Below are 24,423 nucleotides of genomic sequence, written 5' to 3'. Positions count from 1 at the left end.
TTAGTGAGCACAATGTTCAGCAACAAAATGAGAACTTCTGCAAGTTCCTTTGAATTGTCAGAGCTCACAAGGAGCATTTGCTGTGAATGTAAAATGTGGGAAATTTTAGCACCACCCACCCAGTTCATGGCTGTACACCTTTCCTCCTGTTAGGACCTAACAAACACGTGCTTTTCCTTTTTTAACCCCACCCTCTGAAGAGACTGTAAGGAATTTTCAATAGAAGACAACATGCTTATAAGTCAAAACTGGCCAAGCTGCTTAAGTAACTTTCAGATGAAAGGGTTTAAAAATAAAAAATTAAGCGTCCCTGATTTCAGAGTATCGGCATTATTAGATTGTGTAAAGAGAAACATTACTCCTGTCCTTCTGAATGAGCTGATCTTTCGGGAACTCGCTATAAATCTTAGACCGTATTTCCGGATATAGCTTAAAATTATTGCAATGTTCAGTTTGTAAAATTGCACATTCCTGATAAAAATACTTCTTGTATATAAAGAAGTATTTGCTGTTGAAATTTTTGAAGTGTTTTGTTTATAGGTAGACCTAAGAGAGACCTGTTGGCTGCATTTTACACTGGGCCTGCAGGAAGAAGGCAGGGACTCAGTAAAATGTGGCTTTGTGTATAGGAAGCCCTTTGTAACTCTTCCATGCTGGTTTTTAGAATTCCATAGCTCACATTCAGGAACATGTTACTAAAGAAAGACTTGAGAGTCTTTCTGATGTACCAAGGAGAACGTTTTATTTTTATTATTTGTGTGTGCCCACATATGCACATAGAGGCTGGACAGGCTTTCCAACTGCAGTTGAAGCTCTCTGCTTGGCTACTCTGGTAAGCCAGACATTGCCTGTCTCTGCCTTCCAGTGCTGCTAGTGCAGGTGTGATCATGATGCTTGGCCTTCTCCACGGTGCTGGAGACCCAGTGCAGGTTTTCGGGCTTGCACAACAGGCACGTACCCACTGAACAGTCTCCCCAGTCCCATTTATTGTATTTGTTTCTTACCTTATATGACCCATCTTCAGGGTTCTTTTTTCCTTAATTAGAAGGATAATGCAAAATTCTAACTAGAATGCAAAGGTGGAGACATAACATGTTTTGCCTTTTGCACCAATCTTAAAGTCTCTGAATTATGCTGAGTCACTGCTGGGTTTCTTCTGAATCTTGACATACATCCCTGTGCACATGTTTTATGCCTGTAGATACATAGTATATGCTCTGTTCCTAGTTTGCTCTTCATGCCTGATGTCAAATAGACAAGAGATAAGGTACCACCAACATAGCACAAGTACATATGTTGCATTTTCCTTCCTAATTTATGGTTAGTTCATGAGCAGTGCTGCTTGGTTTGTAACTTTAGAAGCCCTGGAATAGGCTGCTGCATAAGGTTAAATCTCATTTTCAATAGAAATGATTTACTTTATCTTTGTTACTCTTCCTTATGATCTGGAGGTGCCACATGGATGAAGTGGATGCTAATGTGCATCTCACTGCAGCTGCTGCCCAGGGCGTTCGGTCTGATCCGTAGTACCAGATGCACTCAGTGGAGTCAGGAGGCTTGAGGAGACTGTCCAAGCCTGCTGGAGCAGAAGCACATCGAAACTTAGCAGCCAACTACACATGTTCAGAATTGCCTTTGATAGAAATAGCAACATGTGGCCAATTTCCAGAATGCACTGAATTGCCTCAGATATAATACGTTCATCAAAGCATAACAAAGTCAAATAAGAGGAATATATTTAAATTCTCATGTTGAGGTGGGTAAATTAGATGTTGTTACTATAATTGTTTTATATACTCAAGTAGCATTTCTAGTTTCCCAGTCACCCAGTATTGTACAGCATGTCTGAAGAGTGGGAAGGAAATTGCTTCCCTGTAGCATTCACAGCTTAAGATGAACTGAAGTAAAATCTGAGACTTCGGGTTTTGTATATCAGAAAAGTGAGTAGAAAATAAAGCAAAAGGTGGTTCCTCCCTCAGTAACTCAGGTGTCGGTACAGGAGGCCCCTGGTGAAAAGAACCCACTTACAATGCTTGCAGCCATTCACGTGTGGAAAGACACCACTCCTGATGTGATTGGAATTCACTGACAGACTTTTAACCTGCTTGGGCCCAAAATCCCGAAGTATTTTCTTAATCCTGAAAAGTACCTAGGCTTGGCCAGGAGCATGTACTTCTGACTGACAAAGTTGTTCCTCGTGCTCTTTGCTTAGAGTGCAGAGCCCACTTAGAGTGATATGAAGAATTAGCGGGAGCATGCAAGAGTCCTTTAGGATGGTGGCTTTCGCAGAGAACCGCATCCTCTCCAGGGCAATGTCAGCGGAGGCAAACAGACGCTGCACAATGCCAAACCTCTCCGTGTCTCTCAGAGGAGCCAAGGTGGGGTCTTGAAAATCACACACCCTGTCATCAGACAGAGCTTGGAGCTGAAATGACAAATAAATTAATTTTAAAATGTCCCAGAAAATCCCAAGTTCTATTTTTTTTTAAGAAACTCTCCCAAATAGAACAGAAAAGCCATTAGACGGATCATGAAGATACATGTTCCATCATGTCAAGACTTTCGGCCTGTTTTTCTCTTCCTTGCCTGTATGCCTGAATCCACACACATACCTAGATCCATTAGCCCAGTACGTTAGAAAGATCAGCTCGTGCCCTTCCTCCACCACATGTAAGGGTGTATGTGCCTCCACTGATAATGTGTACATTTTTATGGGATACATTATGGTAATTCACTGCATGTATAGAATCTATAATAAATCATGCTAACAAGAATTTTTGTCTTCACATACCATTTTGTGTTGAGCTTTCTACACGCCTTAAGTTCTGAAGTACGGGTGGTTTACCTCTCACTATGGTACGGAAGATCCGGAAGTGCTGTCCTTCCTGCCAGTTCTGAAGCCAGTTACTGAGCTGCATCTCCCTCCCCACTGCTTGTTGAGTTCGGCTGGGTCATGATTTTACTCTGCTTTTCCAAGAGACTGACTTAGTATTTCCATAGTTGCATGAGAGATCTGCCCTGTTTCTAGACCGTTTCATTTAATAATGAACTCCAGGTCCAGCCATGTTGCTGCCAATAAATAATAGGGTTTCATTTCTCACAAGAATATTCTGTGCATTCATTTGAATGCCCTTTGCCTCTCGTCCACTAAAGAGCATCTGGGTGACTGTCACATTTTAGCTTTGTGAATAGGCTCAACAAACAGTGAGTGTGCATCTATTCTTGATGAAATGATTTCCTCTCCTTCAGATAGACCTAGTAGGTTTTAGCAATTTAACCAATTTTTAGTGCCTGTCCCCCATTCTGTTCTCTATACTGGCTATAGTCACTACATGTTCACCAATAGTGTGTAAGACTTTTCCTTTTCTACATCCTCTCTAGCATTTCTTAAATAATCTTAGTGATATTTTAATGAGGGTGACATGCTACTTCATTGCTGTTTTGTGTCTCCATGTTGATCAGAGAGAGAGCGTGTGCATTTCTTCATTCGATTGTTTGACATTTGTGTATCTTTTGAGAAGTATCCATTTAGATTTTTAGCTCATTTTTTAACTTTTTTATGGTGTATGGCCTTTTGAGTTTATAGTATTTTCCAGATGAATCCCTGGTCTGAAGGTTACTTGGAAACACTCTTGTGGTATATTATATTTTGATGTTATTGAGTTTAATTGGTACTACTTTATTGGGAATTTTTGTATGTGAGTCTGATGCTGTCTTTTGTTTCTCCTGTGGGTACTCAGCATTTGGTGGAGTTCCTTTCATGTTAACTTCTAAACAATGGAAGCAGCATTGGAATTAGTTCTTGGTTCATTGTTGTCATAGTGAAGTCGCCATAGTCCTAGAATAACTTGAATGGGAAATGTACGTCATTCTGTCCATCTCGTTATTGGCCTTTTGTATTTTATATTCCTCTCAATTCAGTCAACTAAGTTAGACGTGTCTGTTGTAGGTTCCCCAGTTCTTAGCACTGGAGTTGTGGTAAAGTGATGGGTGACAGTGTGTGTGGATAGGTGGGTTCAGCAAAGAAATAAAGATGGGCATGATTGTCCCTTTAGTTTTTACAAGGAGAGAGAGTACTAGAGTGTATGTCTTCAGGAGTAATGATTCCCAATGAGTGGTTTTTAAGGAACAAAATATGCATGAATTAAACTCTTCCATAGAAGCAACAGAGTATTAGCCATGAAGTATTACAGCAACAGCCAGAACCTCCATCGTTTTCAAGTTTTTATGGCAGAAAAAAGTCTCTTCCAGGCTAAGCAACTATTTTATAAAAAAGTATTTTTGGTGTAGAAACATCGTATTGTTTTTGTTTTCAGTTAGAAATTAAGTATTTTGGCCTTTTGGTATAATAAAGAGCTGAAGTGGAAGTACCAAAGTTTGATTCAGTGCATAGTCACTTGGAAGGATCTAGTTACTAGTGTCTTGTATATAATGATTCATTTGTACTCATGGCCTAAAGGTCTAAAGACCTTTATTCGGAAATTGACCCATGGAGCTGGAGAGATGGCTCTGCATGCAGTTAGGCATACTTGTTCTTGAAGAGAACCAGATTTGGTTCCCAGTCCATGCATGGTGGCTTCTGGTCCAAAGGATCTGACTACCGAGGGAGTCAGGTATGTGCCATACATACATACATACATACATACATACATACATACATACACTCATCGCATAGAAAAGTAAAGAAAAACTAGCAGAAAAGTTCACCCTTGAATGGGGTGGGGGTTGCGGAGGGTCACTGATGCAGACTTTAGAACAGTAATGAAGGTCTGCTGGAATTGAACACTGAGCAGATGTGGTCAGTGCACCGACAGTAAGGCTCCTGAAGAGTGCCTGCACTTCACCTGTAAAAGACTGCATGCTGTGTGTGAGCAGGCTACCTTTACCTTAGAGGATGGGTTATGAAGATCTAGTGGGGCCTTGACAGAAAGACTTTTACAAACTTCTAATTGTTCCTAAAAACTCACCCACAAAATAAAAACATCTTATTTGTCCCTCAAAAATGTTTGTTTGGTTAGACCTCACTATCCTGCAGCCCTGTGGAGCCTGACAGTACCCTGTCTTCATCAAATCCTTTGCACCACAGTAAGAAACCTAAGCACCTTTTGCTGACTTTAATCCATGGCCTCTATGTAGTCTGTCTTACATCCTCTTTGACAAAATAGCATTTAATGTGCCTTGGATGGAATGTGGATAGCTGGGTTTTCTTGATTTCTTTTTATACTAAATCAACTTGTTTTTCTAAATCAACTCTTACGATCATTAAATTTGAAAACAGAAAACAAACACTGAGACTTCCTGTGTCCTGACATGCTCTAGGTGAGTGGCAGATGCTCAGGTAAGAATGAGTTCTGCTGGTGGTGGTTACTCTGCCTAGCACTGACACACACAGGTATTCAGACTCAGGTAGTTCTTTAATTCTGTGTCTAAGTGTTGCTGCTCATAGTGGACAAAAGGAAGTCCCTAACTGCCTTTACTCTCTGCTTTCATGTCTGTGCTTGTTTTAGCTGTTGAAACGGCAATGTTGGATCTGTATATATTCTCTGGTGTGCACCTGCTGCTGAACTGATGTGTTTGTGAATATATAGTGGCTGTATTCTCTCTGCAGTTATTATTATTTAAAGTCTACTTTTCAGCTTGCTCCTGGTTTCCATTTGGGTGCTTTTTTCCCCCAGCCCTTCTTTTAATACACATACATCAGTAATTGGATATCTTGGTTCTATGGGGAGCATACAGTGTAGTAGGTGGGTTGACTGGTTGTTGTTGAAGGTAGAGTCTCATGCAGCCGAACCTGCCCTTGAAGCTTTCTGTGTAGCTGAAGATGCCTCCACTTCCTAATTTTTAGGATTACTAGTATTTTTTTTTCTTTAAAATTCATTCAGCCAAGTTGGTCTATTGGTTGGTGAATTTAATTCATTTACATTCCTGGTCATTTTTTCCTTGTTTTATACAGTTTTTGTCCGCCCATCACTTACATTTTGTGGTTTGGTAATGCTCTATCATGCTGGGGTTTCTTTTGTGTTTCATATTGCTAGTGGGTTTTATATATTCACATACTTTAGTAATGGCAGCTAATCTTCCTAGTGCAGTGTCTGCTCCCATTAATATTTCTTAAAGGGCCGGTCTAGTGGTTGTGAATTCCCTGGGTTTCTGCTCATGTGAGATTATCTTTGTCCTCTTTGCTTTTAAAGGCTGAGGTGTCCTGGTTGACAATTACTCCTTTCAGTGTTTAGAGTGCACCATGCTGTCTCTTCATGTCCATGGATTCCTGAGCGACTTGTTTTGCTTTTCCTTTTCTCCAATTCTTTGTAATTTTGGTGAGTTGACTATGTCTGGTAAAGGCACACTTTACTTACTAGTTTAGTTGGGGATTTGCGTAGATGTTCATGGGTCTTTGAAGATTTGAGAAGTTTTCAGCTATTTTATGAAACTAACTTTTGAATGCTTTTTTTTTTCTTCCCCATCTGGAATTCCCACACTATTTCTTCACAGGATTCTGTCCCAGCTTATCCTGTAGCTTTTCCCCATTTTTCACACCAGCCCCTTGTCTTCCTAAGGTAACTGGACACATTACCCTTAAGTTCTACTGTCCTCAGGCTGCTTTTGGCCCTATGTCAAAGCCTTATGAATGGTATTTCCTTGACTGGATATGTAAGCTCCAGAATTTGTGTTTTTGTTTCTTTTACTAAGATTTCTAACTCTGAATTTCTCACTTATATCCTGAATTGCTTTCTCTTCTTTGTATTACTTTTGTTTATATCCTCTTGGATCTCATGTTTCCTTGGGATCGTTACTATGAACTCTTCAGACTTCCTTCCCAGAGATTATTTTTAGAGAACAGCTATTCTCTTTGGAGCTGGCTTGTTCTGTGTATCCTGTACATCTGTAGAATGAACATTCAGTATTTTGAGTCATTTTCTGTAGGAATTATTTGTTTAAATGTCAGTTGGATAGATGTTCAGGTTTTAGTTACATATGAGCTCAGAAGAGTAGCCCTATGGGGTATCTTATTTGGTTCATATCATAAGGGGCTATGGGAACATCAATTATCTTGTGTACAGTAGTTTCTTGAGGTCGGGCTTTACCGTAAGCATAGGCTGCTATAGACTTAGTATGGGGTGCAGAAAGAGTTATCTGTCCAGGTAAGCATAGATCACACTAAGAGTTGTGGGAGATGCTTGGATCTGTAGCACCAATACCTACAATTGTTGAGCTGCAGGATGGAACCAGACCCATTCACCAGGTCCTGCAGATAAACACTTCTGATAACCATAGGATTTAAGGAATTGAAACATGAAAGAGCCCTTCCCTAGTCCCATGGGGATAATTAAAGTTGCTGTGGTTTAGCCACGTTTGTGGAGGTATGAGATCCAGACAAGCACAAACCTTACTTATTACCAGCAACCCTAACCCAAAGTCTATGGACTATGGAAGACAAGCACCTTCGGTTATCTCAGTAGTTCTGGTTTCCGTGCTTGGAGGGGCAGAGCACGGGAGAATCTCTCTTTGTGCTACTAGGTTAGTAGTGTAGTGGTGTGGGCTTGTCCTTTGATGTCTGTGGTCTGAGGCTGCAAAGTCAAGATGGAAATACACCTAGGTCCTGCAGAGTAAGCAGTGGGGAGGCCAAGACCTGTGGCATCAAGACTTGTGATCTCAGCTCCAAGCCTGAGTGAGGCTACAACTATAGACAGGACAGGTTCCCTGGTTCCCACTGTGGTGGTACAGGTGCCACTGACCATGGGACCCTGATCACTGGAACTGTAGACAGATGCGAGTGAGTGCAGCTACAACCCCACAGCCTCAGGCTGTACGGTAGGAAGATCCGCTCCCACGCATGTATGGCTGTGCCACTGCGGAGCCTGAAGTGGCAGAACTCTGACAGCACTGCCTTCCGCCTAATGTGGGCACGAGACCCAAGGTTTCTGACAAGGTAAGCGTCCTGCCGGTTATGGGCAGCCCACCTTAGGTGTCCACTCTCTTTAGAGTCCTGTTTACACAGGTTAGTTCTTTGGGGCAGACATAGAGCTCTGAGTACTCTGGCTCCTGCCCATTACAGTTGCAGGCTTACAAGATGTCTGCTGCCAGTCTCTACTCCTTTTCCCAGGGTAGTGTCAGACTTGGTGAAGGGCAGGGTGCACACAATGGGTGCTCCCCTCATTGATTAGAGTTCTGATCACGTTTTCCTGATTTCCAGAGTTCTGCAAAATATAGTTGTTTTTTTTTTCCCCTTTGCTCTGTGGCAGGCACACATACACATACAGTGCCACCACCATCCAGCCATCCTCTGGTCGTCTTGCTTATTAATGTAAACAGCAGTATTGGAGTTTATTGAATATCTGAAGGAATTCAAGTGTAGGTTCTGCCATCTGCTAATTGTGTTTGTAGCTTCATGAACCGTTGCCTTTGCAATTCCTGACTTGGAAGATTTTTCTACTGAGTTTTCTACCAGTTCATAGTAAATGGTTAGCATATCTGACCCTTCACCCAAAACCCATCAGGATGACTCTCGAGAGTTACTTGCGCTTTCAAACTGAAGTGCAGGTAGATTGGGTGTCCTCTTTCAAGTCAGTCACTTGAAAAATACAATACTCCATGCCTGCAGGAGCCTGGCTCTTAAGAGATCAGAAGGCAGACTACAGGCTTTATCTGGATTGCCTTAGGGTACCTAGGAAGATCTTTTATAGAAATACGATTGTATTTGTTGAGCAGCCTCCAAAAACAGGCTAGTGCATCTGGAGGCAACCAGTGAAAAGGCAGGACTCTGTCCATCCATTTTGGAACTCCAAGTCTGGTTCCTGCCTGGTCATAGAACAGCAGCCAAGGTCAGAACCAGAGCTGACTGTAGTATGAGTTCATTAGGGCCTGGTTCCCCTAGCACAAGTTTCTTCTTTATATACTTCCTGAATAGCTTTAATTGCTCCCTAAATACTCAAGAAATAGACTGGAAGTGCTGAACACTCACTACTGCTAGAGAGAAAAGAGCTGTTTTGCTCATCACTGCATACAATTAGGACAATTACATCATTTCTATAATCATACTACCCTAGCAGCCATCACCCTCAGCTGTTCTCAGATAGGCTGGCATGCCTCCAAATAATTGAGTGTCCCCTAGCCAGCTTTGTGATCTGTACCTACTGGTCTTAGCTTCTGATACCTCCTCCATACAGAACAACATCCAAGACAACCTATGTGTTTTGGTGTTCCCAGAGGACATACAGAACATAAGTAGGTCTTGTCTAGGTGGTCCATGCATGGCCAGCTTAGCTCTATGGGATAGCAGTGGGCCCTGATCCTATACCAGACCTTAAAATAAGTGACCTAGGTATGCCTTTCCCCAACACAGGTTGTGTGAGAGTGACTGCAATTGGGGTAGCCTGTTACTGGTTCCTCTACTAACTGCCATGTCTGTCATTGAGAACTTAGCTCCACTCTGGGGCTAGACTCACTACTGATCACTTGCTCTTACAGTGACATTGCCAGAGAGCACCAAGCTACATCAATATTCTAGGAGAATGGAAGAAGCTGTGTCTCCTCCAGACAAAGCAGCCCTGTGTTCTTTCTGGCAAATGTGACACAACGCAGCTTCAAATCATTCCACACAACTACAGTGATCAACAACAGGTTGTTGGGCCTGGCTCTGGCCAAAAGTCTCCAAACTGGGAAGAGCACATGATTTGGAGTCTGTAGACAGAGCCAGTTTGCTAGCCAGTTCCTTGATCATGCACTGCTTTGGACCTCAAACCTCCCACAGCACCTGCTTACACTGTCTCAAGCTGAGAAACTAGAGCTTTTATCAGTTGAATGGCATCTATCCCTCATCCCCATTCCTTTCCACCCCACTGTACCATCCAAAGATTCCTTACCAAATTGCACAATGAAGGAATGACATGAAGTTTGCAGCAAGTCCCCAGGAAGACTGTGGCATTATCTGGCATTTCTGTAGAAGACATGCGTTCTGGTCATTTTCACTGTCAAAAACTAGTTTGTGGAAGTCAGGCACATCAATGCATGCTTGTAGTCTCATTGTTTGAGAAGTTAGAAGAACCAGCCTGAGCTATGCAGGGAGCCCTTTTGTTACAAGGAAAGAGCATTGCAGCCAGCCCTGCCTAGGTGATGCCTAGTATATTTCAGTAGCTTGCTACCTCCAGTTAGAAAAAGCAAATGTGTGGTCAGGTCAGGTGGGGTAGCACCCCCTTAATCCCTGCACTTGCGAGACAGAAACACAATCTGTGCATTCTAGGTCAGCCTATCTCAAAAGCAAGAGCATGGTCACAATTGAAGGCAGTGCTGGTTCTCTGTGGTGTCTCCGGGAATCCAGTCACTAGAGGATGTTCTTTGACATTGAATTTGCTAGTCAGAAGGGCATGGATTCTGGGAAAGGATAATTGGCTCAAAATTCTCTGATAGAGTTAGAACCCTTCTGGGTAACCAGGCTGGAATGTTTTGTTTCTGGTTTTCTGGGGTATATTCTTGCTACAAAACCCAGAATAGCCTTGAATATGTAATTAGTCTGCTTCCCCCAAGTACTGGGGTTTGTAGGCGTGTGTAATAACACAAACTACTCTGGGTGTACCTCTAGATCCCGTTTGCTCTTTCCGTTCATTTGACCCACTACAGAGTATTAGGAGCACATGTCAGGCCACTGCACAAACATGAAGGGTTCCATCCTGCCACCAGTCCCTTTGGGAAACAAAGCAGGAGTAATTGCATGAGGCAAGAGGCACTCTGGAAGTTAAAGGGGTGGAAATGTGGGTGTGACAGTGCTTGGAGTAATCAGGGACACGACAAAGCTGGGGCAGCATTGTGAGAGACTGGAGCTCCACCAGAGGGTCCTGCCAATTCCCCACCCTACCAGAGGAAATGGAAATCAGTGCTGGACAAGCTTCTGTTAAATATCTCCTGGTGTTAAAACAGGATTTCCCTTGGAGCTGCTAAGTCACATAGCATGGTGACCACTCATGGCCACCTGCATTTATCAGCTATTTTATAGATAACATGTCACTGAAGCTGTGATCCAGAGAGGACAAGAGGAAACAGGGAAAGAGGCGGCCCTGTAGGTAATCCTACCAGAGGAGCCCAACACAGCCTTCCAATGTGGCCATGAGCCTCTAAAAAACTCAGAGTTTTCTAGATTCTGAAGGAGTCCCTCCTCCTACTCCAAGGAGGTGAGAAGAGAAAGCACAGGTTTAAGAAGGGCATGTCCTGTCAGCCAATCACTAACATACCCACATTCCACCCCTTCACCTTCCAGAGTGCCGCCTGCTCTGCATCCCTCATGCCTAGAGATGCTTACCCAGAATTGTGAGCAGAGGACAAAGATGGCTCTCACCCTGATGCTTGTCATAGGCCAGACATGTTCTGTCCTCCCCTAACTGCCTGAAAGACAATGCAAGTCTGCCTAGTGAGTCTGGAAAAGGCTGTTCAATTCCAACTGAGGTTCTATGGTAAGGAAAGCTTTCCAGAAGACCAGGGACTTGAGGGCTGGGAGCAGCTGAACAGGATGAAGCCAAATAATACCATCACTTAATATTCCAGTACTTCTAGAACTTAGGAGACCATGCTATCTAGGAACAGTTGGTGGAGTAAGGGTGCAGAATTCACCGGGATACTACCAAAAGAGCTTTAAATGAGCTGTCCTCCACTGCAGCTGCTGTGATGACACCACAACTTGGAAGGAAAGCACAGGTTTGATGTAGACATTGGCTACACCTAAAGTTTTCCCTTCATCCAGCTTCCAAACTAATAAGTTTTGTGTTAGAGCCCTGTGGGGTCACCTCTGCTCAGCTGCAGAGCTGTGTCTAGGTCAGGAAGAATGGGTCTGTGTTGTGGTCCGTGTCAGCCATGGGCTATTCTACGTAGAAATATTTAAGTAGTATAGAATAAATAAGGCTTCTCACAAGTCTGGCCTGTAGCCTGACACTCCAGTCTCTACTGAAGCATGTTCACTGTTAACATTGGTCCCGGTGTCTAGGTAGAATTTCACAGACCTGTATGTTGTATCCAGCTCCATTCAACCATTCAAAGCCTTTATCTGTGATTTAGAGCGAGGCAAAGCATATTCATCAGAATATCAAGCTGAAATATTTTCTCATTTTTTTAATACTGCAGGTTCCCTGGGTCCTTGTTTCTGTAGTTAAGAGAAAGCCACTGTATCAGGAACCCAGTGCCTAGTAGCTTATGTTGAAGGGAAGCTGGATCTCCAGAGATGAGATGTTTAGCTACAGCTGCTTCACATGGGGCACCACCAGGCCTCTCCGCATGGCAGGTCCTCTTGATAGTAACCAAAATCCACTCCCCTTGGGAAGCAGTTTCAAGACCCATGCAGAAGCCCAGCCTACCCACTGGACATGCACACCACATAGTACATGAAGCCTGAGAGTACCATGAAGTGGGAGTGTACAAAGAGGAAGGAGAGGATCAGGACAAACAGCTGCCCAAGCAAAGTGTCCACCGCACAGCACAGCACCATCTGGGCCCTGCTGTGGACCACTGGCCGGATTTTGAAAGTGACTTCCATCGAGAGGACCAGAAGGTAGTCCTCCCAGTGTAAGACTGACACACCCTTAAAGTGGAGGCTCAGAGTGTGATAGGATTCTTTTTTGACTTTCCACATCTTACCCTCGGGACTGACAAGGAGAGAACTGTCCCAAACCTTCCTCGGTCCAGAAGCAGATAGAAAGCAACGCCATTTCCCAGCCCCAGCAGGCTTTGCGCTGCTCTTTTCGTCTGGTTTCCATACCTGCTAGTGCACTGACCAGGAAGTAGGCTGTCGCAAAGAGCTTCTGGTTGCTGACCTCATCCTGAGGGCCAGGACGCTCTCCCTGTAGCCTGTACCCCACCAGTTGCAGGAAGGCTGTGAGGTCCTGCTGCTGACTGCCTGTCAGCTCCTCCATTGCCAATAGAGCCTGTGAGGACCAGAGGCCTCCAGCCACATCATCACACTACAGGGTACAAAGGGAAGAAGAAAGGCTCTGATGAAGCCAGAACTCGCTGAAGTACAACCCAACTGGGCCTCTGCCCCATCCACGCCTTCCCAACGTTCTCCATGCACTTTACCCTCTCCAAGTAAAGCAAGCACCCAGCCCTTTTCTAAACGTGGATGCTATCTATGTGCCTAAATTTCCTAAGGACAAAGATGAGCCGTACCCAAGTACTACCCTTCCACAGGGAAAGGGAAAGAGTCCTGCAAGAAGTGTCAGACAGACAGAACCTTCCAGACCATGCCAGGATATTGAGTTTTACCAGACAACAGGGACAATTGGCTACATATCAAACTGTCAAAGAAGTCATAAAAGCAACATCCCTTCCTGGTTCTCACACTTTAAAAACAGCACGCCTTAACCTAGTATGTCTCCAGCCTTCCCTAGGCAGCTTTATCCATCATGACAAGGTTGCTCAGGTATGGGATGGCACTGCCAACGAACCAGTTCTGAGTGCCTGGACTAGTTCCATACCTAGGTACCCCATGTCCTCTCTGGTACTCACCAGCAGGCAGATACTTTGCCAACATCTGACAGGGCAGCTGCTACTCTCCATAGGGGACTAACCTGACATTTCCCTCTAGGAAGGAGATAATTTAGGATATAAGTCATGAGATGCTGAATCATTTGTGTTCTTCCTAGGGTTATGCCCTGCATCCTCCAGAAGACAAACTAGACCCCTTTGGACAACTGCAATTCTGTCCCTGGTTACTAGGCTCTCTACCACATTTTCATTTCAAGTGGGAAGATGATATGGGGTGTTTTCTCTGAACACCTAAAACATTTGAACAGTATATCTTCTTTCTAAGAAGGAAAACTAAAAACAGTCACAATGAAAATTGTCAGTCTCAGCTTCATTAAGTAACTCCCCGCAAAAAAAAAAAAAAAAAAAAAAAAAAAAAATTGAGCTGATGGAGGGTGAGCAGCTGCCGTATCCCTCAAAGTCTGGTGGTTGCAAAACAAAGTGACAAACACCTCCTTGTCTGTGTTCTAATGGGGCAGGTTGACAGGCTCTGCCACATGCCCCTTCACTGTGAGCTGAATACATACAGCCCACCTGCAGTCTCAGAATGAAGCCTTACTTGGAATGAGCCTTCGCAGGTGTAATTAAGTGAGAGTCTCAAGTAAGAAAACGCTATATCTAGTAAAGGTGATTCTTAATGAGTTCTGTGTCTAGAGAAGACCCCAATACACAAGACACAACAGAGATAAGCCACCAGCCACAGAATGCCAGGAACCACCAGAAACTACAGGCAACAAGGATTCTCCCCTAGAGTGTTCAGAGGGGTATATCCTTGCTACCACTGGCAACTCTGGATTCTGCCCTCCAGATCTGTAACAGATCAGTTTCTGATATTTGTAAGCATCAAGTCTGTGGTCATCTTTACAGCTCTAAGGAAACTCTCTCATCCCTTTTGCCTGATGGCAGCTTCAAGTTTTGGGGTTAAAGAGAAGTGGTGAGTCTTAATTTCAAATTATCCCAAAGCCTGACCTGAGAGGACTAGCCTGTACGTATTTCTCCCCCTCCAAAAAAAATTTTTTATTGGAAATTCTCTGCATTTATATTTCAAATGTTATCCCTTTCCCACAATATCATCCCCCCTCCCATTGCCTCCATGAAGATGCTCCCTCTCCCAACTACCCTCTCCCACCTCAGTGCCTTGGTGTTCCCCTACACTGGGAAAACGAGTCTTCTCTGGAACAAAGGCCTCTCCTCCCACTGATGCCAGAAAATGCTATCCTCTGCTGCATATGCACCTGGAGCCATGGGTCTTTCCATGAAAACTCATTGGTTGGTGTTTTAGTCTCTGGGAGCTGTGATGGGTTTAGTTAGTTGATAATTTTGTTCTTCCCATGGGGTTGCAGACCCTTTCAGCTCCTTCACTCCTTTCTCTAGCTCCTTCATTGGGGTCCTGTGTTTAGTCCTCTGGTTAGCTGCAAACATCCTCCTCTGTATCAGTATGGCTCTGGCAGAGCCTCTGAGGAGGCATCCATATCAGGCTCCAGCCAGTAAGCACTATTTGGCATCAGCAATAGTGCTTGGGTTTAGTGGATGCCTATGGGTTGGATCCCCAGGTGAGGCAATCTCTGGATGATTTTTTTCTCTAATCCCTGCTCCTCTATTTGTCCCTTTATTTCCTCCCATGAACGTCTGTGCATATTTCGGAGCAACCAGGTACAAACCCAAATCTATAACCCACCCCCTACCCACCTACCACTTGCTCCAGGGCCCTAAGCAGTTCTTCATCAAACAGGATTTTCTGCAGGACACAGAACAGCGCCATCTGCTGCTGGGCAGGTAACACTGCAAAGGGATGGAAGCTCCTCTCCAGGTGACTGGTTGCTGTGAATGCAGAGGGGATGCAGTCAGGCCAAGCACACAACCTGCCTCCGAAAGACTCCATGTTCTGAACCGGCTGTGAGTCTTAGAGATACACGGCACCCTGAGTAATAGTCAACAGCTGGAGAAACTACAGGAAAGGGAGATAGGGAAGCCGACTTTGACAACCCAGACCTCACCTTCTTACTATCTGTGCAGTGCTAGGCTTGCTCTGGAAGCCGCTGCGGCTCTTGTTTGGCACACCATCTATAAAAGTGCATCTCAAGGCTGAAGAACTAAGCATAAGCCATACTGGTCTCCAAACACACCCTTCCCGGTGCTGTCCAGGCAAACTGGCATGCTTTTGTTTCCAATGCACGTTCAAAGGGCCAGCACTCTGCATTCATGGCCAACATGGCTTCCACTTCCCTCCCTGTTCAAGATGAACTCAGGGTGCACTTTGCTCTGCCACTCGCGTCCTCTGCAGGGGCCCTGGGAGCCTGTCCTCTGAAATCCTCTTTGCTGAGGACAGTCAAAAGTTCCTAGTAAATTAAGCCAAAAAAAGATGGGCTGAGATGGTGCTTTCCTGCTGAGGGCTGTGTGCTGACACTCAGTGCACACAGCCTTGCTGATGGTGGTCCAGGAAACAATTGCGAAGCACCTTACAGGCTGGACCCAGAACTTCTGAGACACATCTTCAAAACCTCCTGTGGAATACAGTTCAGTCTTCATCAGCCCTTGCCTGAAGAGAGAAGCTGCCCTGGTTAACCTAGAATCTGAGAGCTCAAAGACCAGCTAACCCTCCTGCTATGCCTGCCATCCTCGGCTGCCTAGGGAACCCTACCCAGTGAGGATGGCTGACTCAGCTTGGCACAGTGACAAAAGGAGCTGAGGCCTCACATTTCTGCAGCACAACTCCAGCTGCAAGTAGAGGCCCCAAGTTTACTTAACCCTTATCCCGGGGAAGACCTACCGTAACCCTGGGTCCCTGTCACCCTGTCCTCTAACACCATGCCAGGGGCGAGTGGCATCCTCTGGTTAAAGAGTCACTGAATCCCATGGAGGAATCGCTTTACAAGGCGGAGCCTATTTTGAGCCAGCCCTGGTCTCTCCTAAGCTCTTCTGCACCCAGCAAAGCAAGCCACCCCAAAGTAACAAGCTGAGAGGAGCAAGGTAAACTGCCATCAGCAGTTGAGAGGTACAGCCCTCTGCCAGGCAGGTGAGGAGCCCGGGACGTATCAAAGCTGATAACCGACCCTGGGGTCTCTAGCTCTGCTCATTACTGGTCATTCTCAGTAGTCAGTCAGGTTCCAAACGGGGGAAAAAAACTGTCAAGCCCCTGACCACTGCACTCCTTGACACCTAGGGTCGCCATTCTCCAAAACATAGCACCCAAGATGGGGCCCACCCAAAGATCCAAGGGGATCACCACTTAGGAGAGAGAGTCCACTTCTCCATCGGGCTATAACCACAGGCAATACCTTGTTTTAAAACACGTAGTGGCCCATCCTGCGAAGAGATCCCTTGACCCCCATCCGGCATGTCCAGAAAGGCAAATTCTCTGTAGGCCAGGGGGTCCAAGTAGACAGAGTCTACTTTCCTCTCGTGTTCAAAGCCGCCATGTTTCTCTTGGAGGAGGCAGAATTCTGTAGTGGGGAGAAAAACCCGAGCCAGGCACAGGTCAGCACAGCTCATTCCCATTGCAGACTCATCTTCACCCACCTCAGACTGTGGTAGAAGACACAAAAAGCCTGTCGCTTCTTTGCATCTGTTTTTGAGACGGAGTCTGATAGTTTGAATGAGAAATATCTTCCATCGACTCAGCATTTGAGTGTTTGGTGGCCAGTTTGGTGGCACTGTGTGGAAGGTACAGTCCAGCTAGAGGAAGTAAGTCAGTGGGGGAGGGCTCTGAGTGACAGACAGTCTGAGCTATGGTCACCCTATGTGATCTCAGCTTCCTGCTGACATGCCTGTCACTTGCTGATATGCCTCTGCCCCTCCATGAGGGACTCTTCTCTTCCTGGAACCATAATCCGAATTAACCCCTTCCTCAAGTTACCATGACTCAGTGTTTTGTCACAGCAACAGAAAAATAGCTAAAAGTCTTCCTATGTGGCCCAGGCTAATCTCTAACCCCAGATTCTCCTTCCTCAGCCTCACAAGTGCAGGGATTATAGACGTGCCATCATGTCTGCTCCCTTGAGTGCTTTTACACTAGGTCTGAGGAGGTGCACAGTGGCTGACACCTTGTTCTGCACCGCAGCAAGCTTAGGAGGGCCTGTGAGTCCCTCTGTGTCCTTGTCTTCTGAGATGAGGAGGCACCTTTGTTTTTGAGCACAGGGAAGACACCTCTCCCTGAGGGTGTGCTGCCTCTTCAGAGGTGTGTCAGGAAACCCTAGATTTTGTCTTCCATTTCCTCAATGTAAAATATTTTGGGGTTTCATGTGTTCATGTCATGATGGTAAAAAGGGGCCAGAGACTGATTCCCGGCTGAAGCAAGAGCCCAAGCAGCCATCTTACAGCAGAAGTTCTCTGGGCCAGGAGCTAGACACCCTAGACAAGAGGGGCAGTGTGGCACAGGGCTAGGGGTTGGTAGGGTGCTTCCCAGTGGATTAACTTTGGGAGACCAGGTGACAGTGATGATGAGAGAGCAAGCTGGTAACATTTGTAGGGCAAAGCTGGGGAAAGTATTTGAGCAGATGAAGGGAACCATCTGAGTGCAGCTTAATACCCTGACTACCGAGGAATGGAGGATCACAGCGGGGTTCTGAGCATGCTGGGTGAGAAGCAGGAGGTGCCTCAGTCACAGCACTGGGATTGGAGGGCAGGACAAGGAAGGTGTCACTGGGGGCAGCAGATGAATTCAAACTTCGAAATAAGCAAATGGCCATGGTACAAGTGCAAGCTCAGTGTCAGGTGAAGGGGCCTCTGGTTGCCCCTAGGAGAAGTGTGAGCAGGGGTTTCACAGCATCCAAGGACACAGAGGGTGGGGTTGGCTTCAGTGATTCACAGAACAACTAGGACAGCTGTCCAGGGTAACCCTGCCATGGGCAGGAAGCAAGAACAGGCATCTCCGAGGATCCTTCCAGCTCCTGCAGGTTTGTTGGTGAGACTACAGCAGAACATTCCCTGTGAAGAGTGGCAGGAAGTCAGATGGGCAGGGAGAGAAGCAGAACTGCTCTGTGGTTATGGACGCTGCCACAACATGCAAAGGAGGACACTCCACAGAGGACACTCCACAGAGGACACTCCACAGAGGGCACTCCACAGAGGGCACTCCACAGAGGACACTCCACAGAGGGCACAGAGGACACTCCACAGAGGACACTCCACAGAGGACACTCCACAGAGGACACTCCACAGAGGACAGAGGACACTCCACAGAGGACACAGAGGACACTCCACAGAGGACACTCCACAGAGGACACTCCACAGAGGACACTCCTCAGAGGACAGAGGATGCCTCTATAGCCTGGGGCATGGGAAATAAACCAACACAGGGGTGGAGGCTGAGGGAACAGCAGAATTCAGGAAGCGTAAAAGGCAAAAGAAGCCCCTGGGGGAAAAAGGCAGTTTAGCAGAAAAGAGTGTTTTCATGGCCTCCAGCCACCAAGGATCCTCCCAGAGTTCATGGCCATACCTCACCTTTGCAATGGGCCTTTGAGAAATGACACATAGTCACAGAATTGATTTTTTAAAAGCACACAATGGAATACAACTCATTCATGAAAAAAAAAAGAAACCCATATGTGGACCTGGAGAATATTAAACCCCAGACACGGAAAGACAACACTGTGTGATCACATTGTAGAATCTAGATTAGTAAACCTCATAGAATTGGAGAAAAAATAGTTATGGTTAAGGCCTATGAGGTAGAGAAAATGGGAGCACACTGGCTAAATGACCCAAAGTTTCAGTTATGAGGAAGTTTTTTGTCCTCTAATATACCCAACTGTGACAACCGTTAATAATGCTGTTACCATGGAAACAAGTGTAGGGTTAAACATGGATGCTAGGGTTAAGCCATGGAGATGGGAGGCTGGGAATGAGGAACTGCAGCTGAGATGAGATGTAGACTGGCCAGGGAGAGAAAGGACAGGGCTATGAGAGAAACCACAAAGTGAGTCTTAGCAGGCCTGGCTGGATCCTACCAAGCAACCCTGACCCTCCTGAATAGCATGCAAAGTGCTGTGGTCCTTTCCCATATCCTAGCTCTAACTGCAATGGCCAAAACTGAGAAAAAAATAACTTCTAATGAGCCATCACCTAGTCCAGGATGGCGACCACCTCAGACAAGGACTCAGTTGTGAGGTCACATAGGAGAATGTGCCCATATCTTAGTAGCATGTCTTGCCCGGCTGGAAGGTCCTTTGTTCATAAACATTGTTGAAGCTGAAGTAGGTAAGTAGGGCAATAGGTCCTTCCTGTGTCAGCAGAAGGGTGGCAGCAGGACATTCATCTATATCAGGCTCAGCATCCTCAAGACTCAAGGTCACTACATCACCAGCGTTATGGTTTTGACAGCCTGCCCACCCCCCCCCCCCCTTTATAAGGATTACGGGAAGAAATGCCTTGAGAGGAAGATCCAGCCCACTGTGACTTGGGACCTCATAAATATTCCACTCAATAAACAGTCACAAAAAGTGCCTTAAAGCCCAGCCACAGCACCCCTGGGTGGGCTCCCCACTCAGAGACACCCACTGCTGCCCCTGCAGGATCTGTTTCTTTGTAAGGGAGCATCTGCTCTAATAGTCTGTGTCCTGACTGAGTTCACTCCTTCAAGACAAGACTGATGGGACTGGGGAGCTGGCTCTGCAGTTAGGAACAGTGGCTGCTCCTCCACAGAACCTGGGTTTGGTTCCCCAGTACCCACATGGACTGCTCCCAATCATCCCTAACCCTAGCTGCAGGGGGTCTGATGCTCTCTCTGCGGTCCTCAGACACCAGGCACACAGGTGGTGCATATGCACCCACACAGACCATACACAGAAAATAAAATAATCTAAAACCAACAACACAATAAACCAAGAGAGCCCCACAGCGGCAGCAATACTACGCTGATAACTGACCGAGAATCAACCTACATGCTCAACAACAGATGAACAGGTCAAGAAAACATGGCTCATTTACATAAAGGAACATGACTTAGCCACTGAATAAATAAGACCCTATCAGATGGGACAACATGGATGAACCCAGGAGATATTGTGTGGGGGAACATAAGTCAGACACAGAAAGGCAAACATGCTCCCTTGCTCATGACAACTCTAAAGGATGCTGCTCTCCCAGAAAAAAAAAAAAAAATGCAGAGCAGCCATTCTGTTCTCTGTGACTGAGAAAGGGATGGGGTAGGGATGGGGTGGGGCTGGGACAGGGCAGACAGGACACACAGTCCCAACTGGATAGGAGAAAGCAGACTTGGTGTGGTTACCAGGGTCATGTAGACTTAGCCTGTGAAGTTACTGAATGGTCAACAAACATGGGAGAGCAAAGTGGCTCAGTGGGTAAGGTGACTGCCACCAAGCCTAACAACGTGTGTGAACTGGACACCCAAGGACCCACACGGTGGAAGGAAAAACCTGATTCCTACACGTTGTCCTCTGACCTTCACAAGCAGGCCGTGACAAGCGTGTGCACACACACACAAGCACACACACACACAGACACAAATTAAATAAGAGAAACCATTTATAAAGCTCTCAACTAAAACTAATATAACCTAAATGTAGGCAGCACACCCCCATCCTCCCCAAATGCCAATTATGTGAGGTGCTGGCTGGGTAGATTAGTTTGACGGTGGCTAATCACAGTCAGTGTCCTATCATAGTATTGTGCTTTTGGATATTTATGGGGTTCACCAGCTGAGCCTCAAGAAAGCAGGTCCAAGTAACAGAGTCAACTTCAGACAACTCACCTGAGAGGCCCCTGAAGCAACTGTCCTGGACTGAGCCATACATATGACAGGGACACTGCTTACCATACACTGACACTAGAAACAATCCAATTACCTTCAGGTGTGCTTAGATGCAACTAGAAGAGGACGAGGGTACAGAGGAGAAAGGAGGGAAGGAAGTAGGGAGAGAAGAAAGCAATAGAGGTGTCTGGGTGCGGTAGCACAAGCCTGTGATTCCAGTATTTGGAGGTAGAGGCAGGGGGATAAGGAGTTAGTGCCCAGAGTCAGATGCTAGACACTATGACGCTCCTGTGCTGCCCCGTTCTCTCTCTTGCTACCAGGGCATACCTCACGAGGACTCACCAAACTGGCCGTCCTGTTTCACATACAGCTCCATGATGCCATAGGCAATGGTGGTGGCAGCGGGGATTTCCAGCACTACATTGGTGTCCGAGGTGACAGTCCCATCCTCCATTGCTGACACCTGTGGGCAAGAGCATGTTCCTGCTTGTATTCTCAGGCACTCCTGGCCCCTTCCTGTCACTCCTAAGAATGCTGGGACATGTCCACAGAGCTAAGGAAGGGGGAAACTGCTGGCACTGGTATTCGATGGCATGGTTAAGATGCCAGAGCATGGTAGGAAGCTATACACCGGAACTATGTTTTGGCAACAGCATACCACATTACACTGCTGTGGTCCCACAGTGCTGTGATTAATGGATCCAAAATATTCCTATTTCCTAGTGCCATTGTGTGCACGCTACCGTCACTGCAGAAGACATCACTCATGTCTGGGGTGACACTGCTAACAAGCCCCCTGTGCACACAAAGTCACTGTTGGCATGGAACACCAGATCATTATAAATGACTGTGCCATGGGCTCATATACACTAGACTGGATCTTCACCATTACATCTTACAGAATTTTACACTATAGTTAGGCTGGCAGTAGCCGCATGCATCTCAGGCTCACTGCATCCCTTGGGTACACCATGAATCTCTGCAGACACTGGGGCATGTGTAACTTATTTTCCAGTGTGACGTCACCAACAACATCACCGAGGGCCGTGTAACTCGGAGCACGGCTAACTAATGTCTAGCTACAGATAAGCCCAGTTTCCAATTCCTTCTCCAGGTTCAAGTAACAGTTTTGAAATCTCAGTGAAAATCCCAACAGGATTAAAGCTACTCTGGGAAGGCCTCACTGAGCTGTTCTCACACTTGTGGATGGCGCTCTGTGCACAGACAAAGCCGGGATAACAAGGCCATAGGACAGGCTCTGGGAAACAGACAGGAGGAAGATGGGTGGGCAGGGCTTGGGTATCAAGCAGGAAAGAGCCCTTCCTGCAGCACCCCAGCAACAGGAAGCTGGAGATCTATTTGTTGGCCAAACACTGGAGACAGACAACACAGCTTAGCCATCTGTCCCTGATCCAAGTATTTGCTTTCAGTCAAGAAGCAGCACCAGATAAGCTCCAACTCACAGGACCAGACCTTCAGCAGGTGGCAACCATGGGCAGAAATGTCAGCAGGGTCGGCTGAAGTCACCTCCATCAGCCCCCCTTTCCCTCCCTCCGATGCTCAGCCTGCTCGCCAGCCTACCCAGCAGCCCCAGCTAGACTTACAGCCATGCCTCTCTTAGCCCACCACCAAATACAGCCCTCCTGAGTCTTCTAGAAAACAAGACACTGCCACCAAGAAGGAAACTACCAAGAAGATTATAAGCCCTGTGACCAGCTGAGAGGAAGCAGTTTAAGCAGATGCTGCTGTCTCCCCTCGTTTTAGAACACCGAGGGTCAGCTTGGAACCTGGAAGAAACAGTAAATAATAGACATGCTTGGGAAGAAGGGTGGCTCACAACATCTTCAAGCCCCACAGTGCCTGAAGCCAGACGCCTCAAAGAGCTTACATGAGCCAGGGATGTCTTGTTTACTTGAGATAGCTTATGTCTGCTCCATTCCCACCTCTCTACAGGAAGAGTTCTGACTGAGCATGACACTTGGAAAGGGGCCCATGGGAGAACTTCTCCATGCTGAGGTGAGGCACCTGAACAGTCTTGGTCTGGATCCCCACCATGCCTCCACATGTCTCCTCCGACTGCACATGCTCAGAAATCACACACTTCTGCGTGGTCACGATCTTCTGCGTCAGCACACACAGGACCTCGTTCCTGCTCTCTAGCACCTGCTGGAGCACCAGGTTGTCCATATTAACTGTTCTGAAAAAGAAAAGTGGTCATGAGTTACCCTGTGCCTCCAGGGAGACGAAAACAGGGACCAGAATATCCTCTTGCAGCTAGAAAAGGGAGCAGGAAGAGTAGATTTCATTAATTTCCTCCTGAGGAGAGCAGGGGCAGGTTTCCTAGAATGGCTTCTGCCAAGCTCTCTTGAGGCCACTCAGACCAGCTGAGGGACAGGCTACACTCTGGAATTATACTTTTAATCACAAAGTTCCCACCATTGACACTGGTTTCAGTGAAGAACAATGAAAAGCCATTCTTATAGGATAGCTGCCCTATTCTGGGCGGGGCTGGGGCCAGTAGAAAGGTAGCAGACATCATGGCGGACATCTGCCCTCTTCTGAACCACAGGGTCATTCTGATGAGAGGCACAGTGGCTTCTCACAGAGGAGAAGCACAGGTTAATGCACAGGCTGAGGCAGGAGATCAGACGGGAACCCTGATTGGGACTACGGAAGAATGTATAACCTCTGTGGGGTTTCTGTCACAGAGACAGAAGTCATTTGGTATAGGCTGCCCCAGGCCACCCAGCTGAGACCACATGGTTCCCCATGTGAAAAATTGGTCCTGAGGACTTAAAATTCTGTATAATTTCAAGGACTGACCACAGTTCCAGCTATACATTGATGTTTGAGCCAACAATGAGAAAAGCTCCCTGGAGAGCCCAGTTAGCATCACATAACCCTCCTGTGGCTGTGGGAGGGCTGGAAAAGCACCAGATCCAGCTGCAGTCAGCATGGGAAGAAAAGTTTCATCCTGTGCTTCTAAGACATCTGAGGTTAGTCAGCTGCAGGCTCAGCACCCCTTCCTGGCCACAACAGAGCAAGTGGTCCATCTAGGAATACTTAGGGTTCCCAGATGTTTGGAAGCAACTCTAAAGTGGACAAACTAACTGGCCAGGCCACTAACCAACCCATGATACCCATACAAATAGTGGTTTATCCATAACATGGGACTAGTCACCATGGAAGGAGTCAGCTCTGACACATGC

General features: G+C 46.3%; 1 protein-coding gene across 1 annotated transcript in view; it reads right to left on the bottom strand.

Annotated features, from left to right (window-relative positions):
* Positions 1–1,163: 1,163 nt before the first annotated feature.
* The window catches only part of GSDME (gasdermin E), a gene marked incomplete at its 5' end in the record, with an annotated part of 41,778 nt that continues 18,518 nt past the window's right edge, over positions 1,164–24,423 (bottom strand). The window contains 7 exons of the mRNA XM_080931959.1: positions 1,164–2,425; positions 9,864–9,937; positions 12,740–12,941; positions 15,197–15,324; positions 16,782–16,946; positions 21,557–21,677; positions 23,240–23,411. Of these exons, the coding sequence (XP_080788085.1) occupies positions 2,150–2,425; positions 9,864–9,937; positions 12,740–12,941; positions 15,197–15,324; positions 16,782–16,946; positions 21,557–21,677; positions 23,240–23,411 (1,138 nt within the window). The 3' untranslated portion in view covers positions 1,164–2,149. The remainder of the gene's footprint in view (positions 2,426–9,863; positions 9,938–12,739; positions 12,942–15,196; positions 15,325–16,781; positions 16,947–21,556; positions 21,678–23,239; positions 23,412–24,423) is intronic.

Source organism: Micromys minutus (assembly GCF_963924665.1).
Source record: "Micromys minutus genome assembly, chromosome: 18".
Lineage (NCBI taxonomy): Eukaryota > Metazoa > Chordata > Mammalia > Rodentia > Muridae > Micromys > Micromys minutus.
The sequence above is the reverse complement of the archived record's forward strand: the minus strand, read 5'-3'. Positions and strand labels throughout refer to the sequence as shown.